Here is a 16,460-nt window from a genome sequence, read left to right on the forward strand (position 1 = left end):
CTCTCCCTCTCTCCCCCTTTCCCTTTCAGGCATCCCTGTTCTCTCTCCTTAGTAAGGCTACAGGGCTGATATTTAGTGAGAACACTTTTTCTACTCCCCTTCCTAGTTGCTGCAGACATTCTAAGAAATGGAGATGATCAAATCAGAAAGCAAGCAGTTAGCAATGGAGCCGGTTGCTTCTTCCTTTGCTGCCTGCTCGTGTCTCAGCTCCCAGAATGCCTGGAGGAAGCGGGGGTGCTTGTGGCTGCTATGATCTATGATCCCCCTTTGTTCTTCCTCTTTGTGGTAGTTGGGGGAGGGGCGCGTGTGTGTGTGTGTGTGTGTGTGTGTCTGTGTGCGTGTGTGTGTGTGCGCACGTGTGTGTGTGTGTGTGTGTGTGCGCGCGCACGGTCATGCACGCTAGTGTGCAGCCCTGCCCCTGCCTTCCAGCGTTCTATTCTCCCAATGCTAACCACAGCGGTCATGCTGCTAGCATCTTTCTAACAGCCCTTGGAGATTGGGAAGAGGTCTGGGAGCTTTGCTTTGGCCATTTTGGGGGAAGAGGGAGAAATGAATATAATTTGACAATGTCTGTTAGAGTACCAGAGTAAGTGTCCTTCTCTGTTTTTTTGTTTTGTTTTTTGTTTTTGTTGTTTTAATTCTGTGTGTATGAATATTTGCCTATATGTATGTATGTGCATTATATGCATGCCTGGTGCCTGCAGGGACCAAAAGAGGTTATGAAATCCTTTGGAATTAGAGTGGTAGTCCATTTTGAGCTGGTATGTAGGAGCTGGGAATCAAACCTGGGTCTTCTACAAGAACTTCAAGTGCTTATAACCACTTAGTCATCTCTCCAACCCCACAGGTTCTCTGTTCTTGCCCCCAGCCTTTCTAGGTTGGGCTTGGGGACTAGGAGTCAGTAGGGATGTGGAGAGATGGCTACTCTGAAGAGTCAGGTATTGAGTGTGGTGGCTGGAGACTAGAGCTAGAATGAGTTTGGGCAGGTGGTCCTGGCAACATCTATTTGGGGCCACATCAGGCCCCAGCAACCTTTGGGCAGCAGTTTTTACCTATGTAGACGTCAGAGAAAGGGTCTGAGGATAATAATGGTCAGGGTAAACCCTCTGATTAGTCTAGACATCCAGTGTTTTAGTCAGTGGAACAGAACTCAGAATGAATGTGTATGTGTGTGTGTGTGTGTGTGTGTGTGTGTGTGTGTGTGTGTGTGTGTATAAGAAAGGCAAATCCATAACCAGAATAAGTATCTACTCCAGTAAGGATAAAGCTCAGTGTTGATGTCTGCTGCTGGCAGATCTGGTACTCAGCAGAATCTACAGCCAAGTCAGCCTTGGAGATGGAAGTCTGTGGAATTGAGCCCACAGTCTATCTCTGCACTATGACCAGTTTATTCATAGACCCTTTAGGCAGTGACAGGAATGGCTGGGAAAAGAAGCTGATTCTGTCCTATCTACTCAATTATTGAACTCTTCCTCAGCTGAAGTCACCCTTTGATTAGCATTTACATAGGATCCAAGTATCTTCACGTCCTTGGCCTGTTTGGAGAGATCTAGTCATGTACGTCTCCCCAGATGTCTTTCTCAGCAGCTTTGCTCTGTCCAAGTCTCCGACCATCCAGCCAATTAATTGGCTATAGCCCATGAGTCTGAAGTTGTATGTCTGGCCGTCTCTCCTAAGACCAAATGTATGACCATGTGGACTGCCCAAAGTTTTGCCCACTGTGAAGATTTCTCTTTACCCGCAGATTTTCAGGGCTGTCCTAGAAAAGGCCTTTAATGTTACAGCTGTCCATTTCTGGTGCTGCCTATAACATGCAAACCGGGCTGCTCTTCCTCAGTCAGCTGGTACCAGGGCACACCTCATGATGCTGTAGCTTTGCTTGGGGGTAAAACCATAGGCATTTGGGCAGTTTCTTAATGTGACTTGCTTGTGTCTTTAGGACCTGCTTAGTCCCGATCACATGGATAGTGCTTCCATTTGATAAAAGATAGCTTCTGTGCGCATCCTACTTTATGGCTTGGTGGGTCAGATAATAACCCAGCTTATGATGAGCAGCTCAAGTCTCATGGTAACATGGAGGCTCCTTGTCAAATGTTCAGTTTCCACAGCTAAAAGCTGTCTCTCAAGGGAGAACACTTGGTCTGCAGATTAATGGTAGCACCTTGCTCCGAAATACCAAAGGTGAATCCTCAAGGATTCACATGTAGGCCCAAACAGCATCTATATCTGCCACTGGCACCCCGAGTCCCACTGGGTGTGCTGGGTCATACGGCCCACGTGGTAGGCGGAGCAGTCTGCCCTGGGCCTGTTGAAGAGCCGCCGTATGTTCCAGGCCCCACTCAAAGCCAGCACCTTTCCAAGCCACTTGGTGTATGGCCGACTAAATGTTTTTGCTGCTTTCTTGGTGGTGGGAAGGGTCAGATGCTAACTTATCCTTTACCTTAGAAGGATTATCTTTGCATGCCTCACACCACTGGACTCCCAAGACTTTCCCTGAGGTAGAAGACCCTTTTAACTTTCCCTGTCCTTTGATGCCCATATGTGTTACCAACAAGTCCAAAGCAGTTGCTCCTTCCTGTTCACTTGGTCCAATCAGCATAATGTTCTCAATCCAGTGGACCAGTATGATGCTTTGTAGAAGAGACAGGTGACCAAGATCCCCTCTAACTAAGTTAGGACGCAGGGCTGGAGAGCTCTGTGTTTGCGGTAGTGCTGTCAAGGTGGACTGCTGCGCTTGTCAGCTGAAAGCAGGTTGAGAAGAAGGCATTTGCCAGAGCCGTAGCTGCACACCGTGCACTAGATGTGTTCATCTGCTCCAGTAAGCCACCACGCTTGGTACAGCAGCTTCGTTTGAAGTTACTACTTAAGTTTGCAGTAGTTAAGATGGCCTTCTCCGTGCTCCGCCCATCTTCTGCACTGGCCAGGTAGAGTTAGAGGGAGACGTGATGGGAGCCATTCCCCCTGCATCTTGATGGTGGCACTAGTTTGTCAGCCCTCGGGGATGGGAAGCTGTTTTTGGTCCACTGTTTTCCCTGGTAGAGGCAACTCTGGCTTCCATTTGGCCTTCCCAACCATAATAGCCTCACTCCACAGGTGAGGGAAGCATGTGGGAAGTCAGCCAACTTCTAAGTATATCTAACGCAGTTATACATTCTGGAACTGGAAAAACAGCACAGGATGAGTTCGAGACATACTGGACCCACTGTGAGTCGGACTTCAGCCCAAATGCCATTAATCACCTGACCTCCATAACCCTCTGCTTTAACTGGAAGGCCACAATGTTTCTTGGGATCTCCTGGAATCAGCCTCCGTTCAGAAGCAGTATCCAGTAGACCCCAGAAAGTCTTATTGTTGACCGTCCCTTTCCCTAGTGTACAGTTACCCTTGCAAAAGGCTGTAGATCGCTCTGGGGAAGGCCTGGAGAAAGGCTAACAGTAAATCTTCTTTGTGTTTCATGAAGGTTCTCCTCCAGAGCACCTGGCCATCCCTTCATTCCAGGGGTTGTGTCTGCACACTGCCTCAAGTCTGGCTAACTGGCCAAGACTCCCTCTTGCTACAATCCAGTTTAGCCTTTTTTTTTTTTTTTTTTAATTTGTCTGAGAATTTTTCTGCTTATGCTGACCAAACAAGCAAACAAGAAAATGTAGTAGGCTCTCTTACTCTGTTTCTCTCTCTCTCTCTCTCTCTCTCTCTCTCTCTCTCTCTCCCTCTATATATATATATGTATATGTGTGTATATATGTATATAATACATATATGTACTGTATGTATTATGTATGTATCCTTTTACAAGAGTAATTGGGGAAAGGAGACAGCCAGACTTTCTGGGGTCTATTGGGTACTCATTCTGAATTAATGTTGTTTCCAGGAGATCCTAAGAAACATGAAATATAAAAGGAGATCCCTGGAAACACCATGACTGATTATTACCCAATACCGAAGTTCCATACAAGTCATGGCACCATAAAAATCATTTTACCTGTGCTGCCTGCCTCTTAAGACCACCTGTGACCACTTTGCCTTTGTCAGTTCAGTGCTGCCACCTGGCTCCTCCTACTCCTGGGCCCAGTTAAACCAGCATTTAATTTATCCAACTGAGCAGCAGCATCTCCAACTCTTAAGATCTAGCAAAAGTAAAAGAGATGACAAAGCTCTTCAAAATGCTGCTGCTTTTCTCATTTTGTATCTCACAGGATCAGTGAGGGGCATGTCTTCTGGGCCTTCCCCTTGGGAGGGCTCTGTTTACACAGCGTGCCCACTCTGGCATTGCAACTTCCCTGAGCTCTAATATACTCATCAGCACTAAGCCAAGGGAGGTCAGGCACCTACAGCTCCTTTTCAGTTCGACAAATACTTCATCAAACTTCTGATACCTTTTTTTTTTTTTTTTTTAACTACAAGCTTTCATACTAAATTTAGAATCTCTACTCCATGGGTCCATATCAGTAAACTCAGTTTGATCCAGCTTAATGTTCCTTAAGTCTGGTTATAAGTTATTGGTATGCCCTGAAAAACAGCAGTATTGTCTTGCCTGGCAAGTTACTGCTCGTTTGTCAGACAATGAAGGATCAAATCCCTCAGGCAAAGGCAGAGAGGAGCTCTAGCAGTGGGAGACTACTACTTCTGGTCAGATAAACCCTTCAGAACTGAGGGCTTGACGTCCTCAGCCTCTGTAGGTTCATCCCAAATTATAGGAGCCCATTCCTTAACCAATAAATGCCCTTAATTTAACTGTTAACACCTGCTGAGGCTAGGACTCAAATTTTGACTTTAATTCTTCCAGGACACACCCAGAGCCAGAGAGTGGGGGCAAACGGGCAAAAAGCAAAGCTGTCTTCTGATGTGTCCTTTTATGTGGGCTGCCACCGGAGGGTGTGGCCCAGATTCAGGATGGGTTTTCCCACCTTAGATGAAGAAAAATCAAGAAAAATCCCTCAGAGGTGTTTGCTTGGGATGTAGCTGTTTGCTGATGTGGTCAAATTGGATACCAAGATTAGCCCTTACATTCAGGGATCTTCAATCTTCTTGTGTTCTCTCTTTTCTGCCCCTCAGGTAGAAGAACTGAGTAAGAAGCTGTCAGAGTATGACCAAGCCAGCAAGGTGCAGCAGCAGAAGCTAAAGGTACGATAGGATAGGTGTGTGACAGGCCTGTCTTCTGCCTCAGAATGAGAGGGTAGAACAACTTCTCTTAGCCCTTGGGCTGTGTTAGTGTTGGGCCAGACAGGAGCACCGTAGGGCTCTAGTTGCCCAGGACACCATCCTGGGCCTCAGAAACTTTGTCTTTATGGAACTCTCACAGAAAGGCCTTCTATTACAGCAACCTATGCTTTTCAACTAACTAACTAAATAAGTAAGTAAATAAATAAATAAATAAGCATCCAAGGCATAGGTACAGCGTAATGGTAGAGCACCTACTTGGTGCACGGAAAACCCTAGGTTTATTTTCCAGCACCTCAAAAAAGGGGGAAAGTTTGTTGTTGTTCAGTTACCCTAGCCACATTTTCCCAGTCAGTTGATGTGTGTCCAATGACAAGGAAGGGAGGATAGGGCAAATCCCCTGTCCCAGAAAGTTCTATGGAACAACACCCTTCTAAGTAGTTTGGGCTCAAGGGCTGACAGTGTCAACAATACTCGTTCTTATAATGCATCTTTTTTCTTAAAAGATATTTTTGGAATTGGGGTGGGGTTGGGAGGAAGCGGGTAGACAGGATCTTGTTATGCAGCCCAGAGATACTGGGATTACTAAGCATGTGCCATGATGACTAGTGCAATTAAAACTCTTCATTCTTCTAATTATGTTACCGTCTTTGCTTAGCATTTACTTTCTGTAGCGCTAAGCTTCCCGTCTGCTAGTTAAGGTGAAGGGTTAGGCACCAGCACCACTGGGGCTTGTGTAGCACATTGTACTTTCCCAGGTAGAGCAGCTCTGGGCTTCAGTTTTTCTGCTCAGCTTCCTTGTCCATGATCTGTCATGTTCCTTTTTGGGGTTGTTATGCGCTTAGCAGCTATAGGAGGAGTAGCAGAGAGATGTGTCCACCTAGTACCTGTAGCCAACCAAGCTGATATTGCAGGTAATGAAATCAGCTGCTGGTGGTTGTGGTCCCCATAGGAGCCAGTTCTGGCATCATCAATGAGCCAGCCCCCACAGGCTTTGGACTTCCAAGTTCATTTCTTACTGTACTAGTAACCTTGGACTCTTTTCACCTCTAAAACAAGGATGAAAATTATTTCTTAGAGTGGTCGGGAGAAGTGACTTTCTGGCATTGAGGGTGCACGTGCAGTTGTCTCCCACAATGATCACACCAGGGTGTTCTCTGAAGATCAGTTTCTGTTTCCTTGGGAGATCATGTACTTGTACAGGGGTAAGATACTTGGTGCCTGGGCTTCTAGATGTCAGCAGAACTGTGAAAAGCATTAGAGCCAGCAGATGATCAGCAAAGGGTCCACAGGAGGGCCTGGGAAGAAGAATGTAATTGTTTTGTATGCTGTAGTTGGGGAGATATCTGTGTTGGGCTAAGGGACCCTGTATGTCCTGAGAGGATTCTGACCTGTGGAGCCTGAGCAGCAAGAGCAGACCAGTGGGTTTGGATGGAGTAACCAGAGTTTCCTTTTTTTTGATTGGCCTTGCAGGCATTCCAGGCCCAGGGAGGTGAGAGCCAGCAGGAGGTCCAGCGCCTGCAGGCTCAGCTGAATGAACTACAGGCCCAGCTGACCCAGAAGGAGCAGGCAGCTGAGCATTACAAGCTACAGGTGAGGGGTCAGGAGCTGGCCTGCTCTGCCCTTCTTCCCGACTATGCTCTGCCGTACCCACCCACCCCTGTCTGTCCACATAGATGGAGAAAGCCAAGACCCATTATGATGCCAAGAAGCAGCAGAACCAAGAGCTGCAGGAGCAGCTTCAAGACCTGGAACAGCTACAGAAGGAGAACAAGGAGCTTCGGGCTGAAGCTGACCGTCTGGGCCGGGAGCTGCAGCAGACGGGGCTGAAGGCCAAGGAGGCTGAACAGACCTGCCGTCACCTTACTGCCCAGGTGCGCAGCCTAGAGGCACAGGTAAGCATCTACTTAAACAGAGGTACCTCACCCCTGTACTCTCGCAATCCATACCCTCCTCTCCAAGTCCACTCCTACTCTAGGCCTCTATTTTACTTCCCAGGTTGCCCATGCAGACCAGCAGCTTCGAGACTTGGGCAAGTTCCAGGTGGCAACTGATGCCTTAAAGAACCGTGAGCCTCAAGTGAAACCCCAGCTGGACCTAAGTATTGACAGCCTGGATCTGAGCGTGGAGGAGGGAATCCCGTGCAGGGTCGCTAGGTCAGGAGACACGCCTCTCTGCCCATGCTTGTTCACCGAGTGCATGCTGTTCTAGCCTGTGGTTCTGGTGTGATGACACATGTCTGCTTAGGGCCCAGGAGAAGTGAAAGAGAAGGGGAACAGTTAGGAAAGCCTCGGAGAAATGTTTTTGAGCTTTGGTGCAGGTGTGCAGGGATGGAGGGGCAGCCTGTAACGTGAGGCCAAGTAGGCCTGAACCCAGAGGCTGACTGGACTTGACCCTAAAGACGGGTAAGCTGCAGAAGTGCTGAAACTGAGGGCTGCAAGGCTGGGTTTGCATCCTAGAGTTTCCTGACATTATTGACGTCAAGGTTAGAAGTGCAGTCACTGTTTCTATCAGACATTTGTATGGCACTAACTGTGTGCCAGTGTTCTGAGTAGTTAGAATAGTTTCAACTTCATTTTCCCCCTAGCAACCATCTTAGGTAGGCTATATTCATTATATCAAATCTTAAACAGATAGAACTGGAGTTTAGAGGGGCAGCCACTGGCCTGAGCTTCCACCTGATGGAGCTCAGGTTTGAACCTGGCAGCCTGGAGTGAATCCTTGCTCTTCATCACTCTGCAGCATCTCTCGTATGCCAGTCAAAATCTAGGTGAGACACGCTGGAGGGGAGGGAGTGTACACGGAGAGGTGTGCAGCTAAGATAGCTCCTTAAAGTGTTGACTGTGGTTGAGTGTCATAGAGGAGGTCAAATTACACACATTCATGGCGGGCAACCCATGAAGGTGTCCATGCTCAGTAAACCAGAAGGTAGAGGAGGAAGAATAGGCAGAGAGGTTTAAGTTGTGGCATCTGGAGGAGGTCCGGGTCCATGGCTGTCTGGCCTAGAGAGCAGGGTTTGGGCTAAGGCAGAGATCTAAGAGCTGCCAATATGAAGGGGTTAGAAGCAGCAAAGAATGGATTGAACAGGCCCCAATTAAGTCACCCTTTTGGTGTCTCTGAAAGATCAGTGATAGTGTCCTTTACCACATTTACCTGTAATAAGTATAAAAACACTTCGGAGCAAGGGGACAGATGTACTGTCTTCTAGCCCAGGATCTGCATCTCAGAAAATTGCTTTTTCTATAGCAAGCTGCCTCATACCCAGCCAGATGGCACCAGTGTCCCTGGAGAGCCAGCCACCCCCAACTCGCAGCGCCTGCCCTCCAAAGTGGAGTCCCTGGAGAGTCTCTACTTCACTCCCATTCCTCCTCGGGGTCAGGCCGCCTTGGAGAGCAGCCTGGACTCTCTGGGGGATGCCTTCCCTGACTCTGGCCGCAAGACCCGCTCTGCCCGCCGGCGTACCACACAAGTCATCAACATTACCATGACCAAGGTTAGCTGCTGGGTGTGGGGCTGCGGGATATTAACACCGCTTCCTACCCAAGGGTCATCAGTTAGGAGCACTCACGGAGGACCAACAAGCCCACAAGGCACAGATGGGAAAGTTGAGCTTATCTTAAAGAGGGCATGGACTTATTTTGGATTTCTTTTCTAGAGAAGGGCAGGACCTGCCTGACAGGAAGGCAGAGCAGAATATAGGAGATAGCAGCTAACCCTGAGTCTCTAGCATCCCCGTGGAGCCAGGATGTAGCTTGGTGTGGCCCTCAGGAGATTGCCACCTCTAGACTTGGGCTCTTTTCTTCTAGGAGGCTGGACAACAGGTGGAAAGGTGGTTTGTAGATAATGTTCACACCCCAGGAACCTTGGGCGTAGGGACAGCAGAGGTTGTGGGCTGAGTCCAAATAGATAGCTCAGGAGGTAGGGGCCCTGGCTCTTAGCCTAGCTACTTCCTAGCTTTGTTACCTCTGAAATAGGCTGACAATGTCTCCTTCAAAATACTGTGGATATAAGTGTCTCAGCAGCCTCAGCATCTTTCAGGAGCTTCTGGCAGTGTGGCCTGTTCTCACACTTGCAGTCTAAAGACCTTTTTAAAGCTATGTGGAAACAGTGCATCCAGTGGCATCTGAGAGCTTTGGGGCAGAGGAAGGTCTTGCTGCTTTATAGTGTTACTGAAATACTTCATTCTTCCAGAAACTAGACGTGGAAGAGCCAGACAGCGCCAACTCATCCTTCTGCAGCACGCAGTCTGCCCCTGCTTCCCAGGCTAACCTGCGAGCCACCTCCTCCACCCAGTCTCTGGCCCGCTTGGGCTCTCCTGATGATGGCAACTCGGCTCTGCTTAGCCTGCCTGGCTACCGGCCTACTACTCGAAGCTCTGCTCGTCGCTCCCAGGCCAGGATGTCCAGTGGAGCCCCCCAAGGTGAGGAGACTGCAGGAACTCAGCACATGCCAAACTAGACTGGAAGTGGATCTTGGCATAGAGAAGAGGCCAGCTTTCAAAAGCTCAAGGCAGGCCTCCTTCCCACCTTCCTGTACCAGAATTGCTGCCCCTCACTCAACCCTGCTATCTCAGGGCCTTGTCTGTCCTAGGGCTGCAAAGAAGCAATCTGAGCCAGGGGTGCTCACCAGCTGCTTGAGAGTCTCAGTGTGAGTCAACCTTGCGGGGGGCCTCCGGGAAAGTCAGGCTGGCTGCCCAGCAACTTCTTGGAAGTTGCCCTTAGGCTCTAGTGACCCTCCCTGGGTATCTAGTCATGACCCTCAGTTTCTCTTGGTGTGGGGTACCAAGCCTCGGCAGGTAGATAAGATGCTACAGCCTCTGCTTATGACCTTTTCTGTCCTCCCCCAAAGGAGTGCTCCTCCGTGAGACAAAGGATTTGGATGGTGTGCCACTTGTGTTCTGCTTGTATTTCCATCCTGAAGCTTCTCAGGAAGGTGGGAGGGAACAGGGGCGACAAGTGTGGTCAGGTTAGTAGACAGTGTGTGACTACAGCCGTGTCCGCCCCAACCTTGTCCTCCACAGGAAGGAACAGCTTCTACATGGGCACTTGCCAGGATGAGCCTGAGCAGCTGGATGACTGGAACCGCATCGCAGAGCTGCAGCAGCGCAACCGCGTATGCCCACCGCACCTGAAGACCTGCTATCCTCTGGAGTCCAGGGTGAGCCCTGGGGCCCCCTCGACCTCCCATACTGACTGGTGGCTAGCCTCAACATGTGTCCTGGGTCTTTGGTCTACTGCAGAGGTCACTCTAGTGCTTCCACCTGGAATAGCTGGCATCTGTCACTCAGGAAGGAAGGAGCTTTAAGGATCCAGCTTCCTCCCTAGTTCCTGCTCCATACAGCTTGGGCCCACTGACTGGTACCTCTTGTCCCATGCAGCCTTCCCTGTGCCTGGCCACCATCACTGATGAGGAGATGAAAACTGGAGACCCCCGGGAAACCTTGCGCCGAGCCAGCATGCAGCCAACCCAGATTGCTGAGAGCGCCGGCATCACTACCCGGCAGCAGCGCAAACGCGTCTCTGAGGAGACCCACCAGGGCCCTGGCACTCCTGAGGTGGGTGTGTGCGTCTGTGTGGTGTTGTCGTTGGCAGTGCCCTCGGGTCTGTGAACCAGCTCACCAAGTCTTAGCGAATTGGAGGGAAGTCTCTTTCTAAAGGCAAGATGTGCAGACAGTTGGAAGGGCCTCTGTCAGAGCTGGGGGAGGTATGTCCTTTTGCCATTATCTGCCCAATTGTGCTCTGCCTCACAGTCCAAGAAAGCCACCAGCTGCTTCCCACGTCCCATGACTCCCAGGGACCGGCACGAAGGACGGAAACAGAGCAGCGCTGCTGATGCCCAGAAGAAAGCAGCTCCAGCTGTTCTTAAACAGGTTGGTCCAGGACTGAGGGGGAGAAGGGAAGGCCAAGAGAAGCCTTGCTGGCCAAGCCCCAAAGTAGCAACTTGACAGACCTTTGCCCCACAGGCTGACCGGCGCCAGTCAATGGCCTTCAGCATCCTTAACACACCCAAGAAGCTGGGAAATAGTCTTCTAAGGCGAGCAGCATCAAAGAAGACTCCAGCAAAGGTCTCCCCCAATACTCGCAGTGGGACCCGCCGCTCTCCACGCATTGCCACCACCACCGCTACTGCTGCTGCCACCTCTCGGGCCAAAGGCAAGGTAACTCAACAAAAGGAAGACCGTCCCCTAGACTGTAGGGCAGCATTCCGAAAGGCAGGCTTAAGCTAAACAAGGGAAGGCGGCTGGGGGTGCAAGAAGAGATACGCTTTGTCCTGGTTAGCCATTCACAATTAAGGACGCCATATTTCTTAGGCATGGCTGGCAACCAGTAACTTCAAGATAGATAGGTGTTTATCAGACCCAGAGAGGAAGAGGTCCCCGCCAGGGGTTTTCTGAACTAGCCAGTAGAGGACGGCAACACAAGACTTCATTTAATCTGGCCAAGTGACTGTTTCTCTTTTTCAGGCAAAGCATTAAAGAGTCAACACCAGTGCGTGGCCCCACCTGTGTCCTCAGCACTGACCTTGCCTGGTCCTTTTCCTTCTACTGTCCCTCTCAGTGCCTTCTCTCAGCTTCCAGGCCAGCGGTGGCCAGCCCCCGAGAGACATTGATGCTTGCCTGCACCCTGGCCTGGTATCTGGACTTTCACTGGTACCTTCAGAGCTGGCCCAGGAGGCTTGGAGCTTGGCCAGTGTGTGGTCTTCTCCCTGTCTTGCCTCCTGATTTTTTTTTTTTTTTTTTTTTTTTCCTTTCTTGGAGAAAAGTTCACTTTTCCATCATAACTAGATTTGAGGCTGGATTCTTGAGCCCAGACAGTCTTCCTTAGTCTCTGGACCTAGAAGGGACCATTGGAGAAGCAGGCTCTGCTTTTCTGCTGTTCCTGGTGGCTGGGCCTAGCAGGGGCCTTTGCTCTTGAAGCCCAAGATTGGGCATGACCTGGTAGGAGCCTCTGCTCTTATCTGTTCCCATCTACACAAGGATACAGCTGCCTGGAGGATGCTCTTTTCCAGGACAGATGGGTCCTGGGTCTCAGGGGTGGGATAGTGGGCAGCCTTCAATGGCAGCTCACACTTCACCTTCCCCAGACTTGCACTGGGGTGGGATACGGAACAGTGGGAAGGTTTTTAAGGGCCGGGGATGGATCTTTTCTAAATGTTGTTACTTGTAAATAAAGTCTATTTTTCTCCCTTGAGTGCTGAGCTCTTTGGGTCAGTATGGGGAAAGAAGGAAAAATTACAACTCTTTGGAGCCTGTCTTTGGCTCTGCTGAAACTTTAAAACCACACCCTTCTCTCATCTTCCTTCCCAGGACCACATTTTCCAGGATCTTCCCACATTCATTTCTGGCCCCTGGTCCTAACTAGTATAATGGACTGTTACAGTTCAGAGGCTCATGTTTTTCTGAATTTCTATTTGGCATGAGAGGCAGTATCCCTGCTCCTTCCTGAGACAAGCAGAGTTCCTGCTGATCATACTAGGGCCTGAAAAAAAAAAAATCAGAGGTTGAAATGCTGTAGCTTTATTCATGACAGACTCTGCTGAGATTGATAAAAGTGTGATCTGAAGCAGCCATGGTCCCATCCCTTGATGCGGGGCACTGGGTCAAACAAGAAACCTAAAACCATCCGTCCGTAAGGAATGAAACCAGTGCAGGTTGTGGTCGGCGCTAAGTGTGGATGCTGCCGAAGTTGGAAACCTGCCAGGCTTCTGAGAGTCATGGTGAGTGCAAGCGGAGCTCCTGTTGCTCGGCCAAGGCACCATTAGGTCTCAGAGGCTCCAGACCACCCCTGGGAATGAATAAGACATTAGAGACGTTGAGTGGCCGGGACAAGCGGGAGGAATTCTGAGCTTGATTACTCTGGCAGACAGTCTAGGTGGTCCCGCCGCACAAAGGCGAACACGGCCATGGTGAGGACTCCACCTTCCAGGTAGATGACAGCCAGGCTCAAGACCGTGCTGTGGCTGGTTCATGCTTACCCTGGCCCTGCCGACAAGGGTCCTGGGCTGTGACTGGAGAGGGCTTCTTGAGAAGGGGAGGGAACTATCTTCAACCTATCCTAGGGAAGTAAAAGCACACACTGTCAGAGCTCAGGAGGTCTTGGCCTCCCTTCCTCTCACTGCTGTCCTAAGTTCCTCCATTCCACCTCTGGTTGGCTGCCCTGGCAAAGCCCGTCCTATCCTCCCCAGATAGCAGAGGTTCTCCCCTCCCTGGATGCCTTCCTTCAAGTTGCTTACCCAGAGCTGGGACAGAACGATGTGATACTGAGCCACCTGTCCAGGGTCCACAAACAAACAGGAGAAGTTGGTACTTCGTAGGGTGGGGCTCAGCTCCTCCAGAACCAAGGCCCGCTGCAGCCAGGTGCTCGTATTCCTGTGCTCCCGACTAGAGAAGCAGAAGGGAATCCTGAGAGGCTTGTGAAGGGTGGGGGTGTGTGTGTGGGGGGGGGTCCTCCCTTCTGCCATCCTGACTGCTGTGAACCTCACCTTGTGTGGCCCTCCCTCAGTCGGCCTGGGAGGTGCTCAATGAAAGAACCGTTGCCCAGCCAGTAGAGGATGCTGAAATAGGGGAAGCGGCTGCAGGCAGTACAGGACAAGGTCAGCGATCCATCTAGGAGCACATCTGTTAGTTACTCAACAAAACAGGCCCCTACCCTGCCCGTGCCCTTTAGTCACTGCCCCGCCTACATAAGAAAACGTTAAAGGGAAAAGGTATAGACCTCCCTAAGCCTGAGGAACGCAGGGAAATGTCCCAGGCTCATGCGATTCGTCCTCAGGAGGTTTTCTAAAACAGTGCCCAGTATCTAAGATTGCATGCCAGGTTATGTAGGCTGATGGTGCTCTGAAATGGCCAGAAGGCAAGCTGGCTCTTGGCAGTTGGGAGGCACACTGACAAGTCCACCCAACCCCTGAACCCTGTGTTCACAGCCTGCCTCCGACAACTGTCTTCTTGGGCTCCCAGGACACTTGCTTACTCAGTGGCACTTCTTCCTTTGGCCAGGTCACGTCCAAGGCTGGGTACCGCTTAGCTGGAACTGCTGGAGACCAGGAAGAGCATGGGTCCTTTGAGCTCCCAATTAAGACACTGGCAGTTGTCTGAGGTGCAGATGTGGCTCTGGCCAGGATGACGACAGGGACATACAGAAGCAGGACCCACCAAGGATTGGGGTCTGAAGAACAGATAGTTACAAATTTAAAGCTCAGCATCCTAGCACCTATTTTGGTTAGAGACAAGCTGCTACTTGGGTTGGGACAGACTCCAGATATTCCCAGGCTCTGCCCAGGAAATCAGAGGGGATTGAGACCCCTCAGCTCCCACCTCAGCCCTGCTGAATGGGCAAAGGAGCCTTGATACGGAGGCAGAGCCAGTGAGGCTATAGAGAAGCTCAGAGCAGTAAGGGTTGGACAGAACTCAGGGTTGATGGCCAAGTTAGCTGCACAAGTGCCATTCTTTCAGAACGACCCCACAAGGCCCCATGTCCCACCTGCTGTCCAGCAGTGTCTCATGGTCATGATGAGTGTCAGGAGCAAGCAAGTCTGCTACCTGCGACTTCCTCTGGAAAAAGGCGAGTAAAGGCCAGCCCGCCCCACACCGGATCCCTCCTTCAGGCAGGGTCGCCGACATCCATCCACTTGAGCCTCTGGAAGTTGAGGGCAGCCCTCTAGCCACAAGCCGGGCTCTGGGCACTGAAGACGCTGCCCCTGTTACCTAGTTAACAATTCCTCTCATACCAGCTCCACAGAGCACTTACACAGCCCCAACCCAGTCTCACCCGTGAAGGAGAAGGCAGGAAACTTACCTGGGAAGCAAAGCTCTCAGCAGCCAGTCCTCCTTCTGTGAAGGGCAGGCTGCAGTCAGCTTCTGGGAAAGCTCCCAGCCACGATTTCACTTTCACTTTCACTCTAACTAGGAATCAGAATCCCAATCCCAAACAGGCTGCTCTGCCCCTTGACCAGTGTTTACCTTAGAATTCCCAGGCGCCCTCCCCACACTCTTAGAGTGCTCTTCTGCCCACCTACCCCACTAAGGCCACCTAAGGGGCAAGACCGATCAGAGTCAGCACTGTCTGTCTTAGGGTCAGGGCGTGGTGCGCCTGCCAGCCTTCACAGCTGACTTTCTATTGGGCCTTTACTCTCTCCAGAACAGGGTCCAAAGAGACAGTATTCATTGATACTGGGAACCCCAAAACGAATCCCTGACCATTTCACGCTCAATGCCACACCTGCTCACTGACATCTTAGTCTCTGTCAGTCTCCCCATTCCTTGCCCCCCGAGGTCAGCTATATCACTGAATACCCACCTTCACACACGGCCACAGCCACGTGTGGGTCCACTGCTAAGTCTATACTCCCTACCTGGCTCTTGAGCCCTGAAGAGCTTCTTCGACCTCCAGGGCTCAGTATAGCAGCCTGGGACCCAAAAATCCCACCACAGGAAATAGCAACTTCCCTGTCTGGCTGGTGTACAAAACTCCCAGCCAACTGAGAGCTGACCCATAGCCAGGAAGTAGTTCTCCAACACTGGTACCAGGAGCGCAGGGGCTGGGGCTTGGCAGGAACACAATCAGAATCAGACAAAATCCTAAAGCTATACTCCCTGAATGTTGTGCCAGAACCTCTGGGGCAAAAGGACCAGTGCATTCACTTGGGGTTAAGTGCTGTAGTCTGAGGTTTGTGATTCTGTGATCAGAGGGGAAGCTGGTGACGACAGGTAGGGAGATGGATCAGGTTTGGAGGACCCATCAGGAATAAAGATAGACCGCTGGATCAGAGGCAGGAGGCTAAAGCTGGCATGTCCACACCTCTTCGGAGCAACTCCACCCACCCTCCACCCTCCACCCCCCAGGCTGCAGAATGCAGTGGAAACTCCGAGAATCCAGGAGCCCCAAGAGTTAGGGTTTCTCAGTCTGTTGGGGGGATGGGTGGAGGTGTAGTTAGAGGAACTACATTCCACCTAAGCCATCAAGACCAGAGGAAAACCATAGAAGCAGCCTGGGCCATTTGCTCAGCTCCCATTCCCAAGGATGGAGGGAAACAGGAGGCCACAGCTGAGTAAGAGACAGGCTGAGTAGAAGGGGGAGTAGAGTACCAGTCTCAGGCAGTGAGGATGGAGTGCCACCTCAGTCTAAAGGGGGACCAGTGAAGCCTCACGGCCCCTAATGCCATAGGACAGGAACCACACGTCAAGGGAAGGGATGGGTGGAAAGACGGTACCCATGACTCCAGGCCCCAGTTCTCAGCTGGGGCACCAGAGGCCAAGACAACCCAGGGGTCACAGGAAAGAGGTGGCAGAAAGAAGCAAATGGATG

At 50.8% G+C, this 16,460-nt stretch overlaps 2 protein-coding genes across 9 annotated transcripts in view; one reads left to right on the plus strand and one right to left on the minus strand.

Moving 5' to 3' along the window:
• Positions 1 to 12,347, plus strand: part of Numa1 (nuclear mitotic apparatus protein 1) — a 74,919-nt gene extending 62,572 nt beyond the window's left edge. For all 6 annotated transcript variants that reach the window (XM_055623019.1, XM_055623016.1, XM_055623021.1 and 3 more), the window contains 11 exons: positions 5,053 to 5,121; positions 6,631 to 6,750; positions 6,834 to 7,052; positions 7,156 to 7,313; positions 8,404 to 8,650; positions 9,349 to 9,577; positions 10,178 to 10,314; positions 10,535 to 10,711; positions 10,907 to 11,026; positions 11,120 to 11,314; positions 11,621 to 12,347. In XM_055623019.1, the coding sequence (XP_055478994.1) occupies positions 5,053 to 5,121; positions 6,631 to 6,750; positions 6,834 to 7,052; positions 7,156 to 7,313; positions 8,404 to 8,650; positions 9,349 to 9,577; positions 10,178 to 10,314; positions 10,535 to 10,711; positions 10,907 to 11,026; positions 11,120 to 11,314; positions 11,621 to 11,632 (1,683 nt within the window). In that variant the 3' untranslated portion in view covers positions 11,633 to 12,347. The remainder of the gene's footprint in view (positions 1 to 5,052; positions 5,122 to 6,630; positions 6,751 to 6,833; positions 7,053 to 7,155; positions 7,314 to 8,403; positions 8,651 to 9,348; positions 9,578 to 10,177; positions 10,315 to 10,534; positions 10,712 to 10,906; positions 11,027 to 11,119; positions 11,315 to 11,620) is intronic.
• A 310-nt stretch (positions 12,348 to 12,657) lies between these two features.
• Positions 12,658 to 16,383, minus strand: Il18bp (interleukin 18 binding protein). Of its 3 annotated transcripts, XM_055623169.1 has the most exons (6): positions 14,637 to 16,383; positions 14,127 to 14,321; positions 13,639 to 13,762; positions 13,390 to 13,537; positions 13,132 to 13,211; positions 12,658 to 12,941 (listed from the first exon to the last, which is right to left on the minus strand). In XM_055623169.1, exons 1-6 carry the CDS (start codon positions 14,662 to 14,664, stop codon positions 12,869 to 12,871), a joined length of 648 nt encoding a protein of 215 aa, XP_055479144.1. In that variant the 5' UTR covers positions 14,665 to 16,383; the 3' UTR covers positions 12,658 to 12,868. The 3 variants fall into 3 exon arrangements, with proteins under 3 accessions (XP_055479144.1, XP_055479145.1, XP_055479143.1); XM_055623170.1 differs by having other exon boundaries at positions 13,132 to 13,206; positions 14,127 to 16,383; XM_055623168.1 differs by having other exon boundaries at positions 14,127 to 16,383.
• Between the last annotated feature and the right edge of the window lie 77 nt (positions 16,384 to 16,460).

The sequence above is a fragment of the Psammomys obesus genome, unplaced genomic scaffold, assembly GCF_907164565.1.
Source record: "Psammomys obesus unplaced genomic scaffold, mPsaObe1.curated_primary_1811, whole genome shotgun sequence".
NCBI classification, from domain to species: Eukaryota; Metazoa; Chordata; class Mammalia; order Rodentia; family Muridae; genus Psammomys; species Psammomys obesus.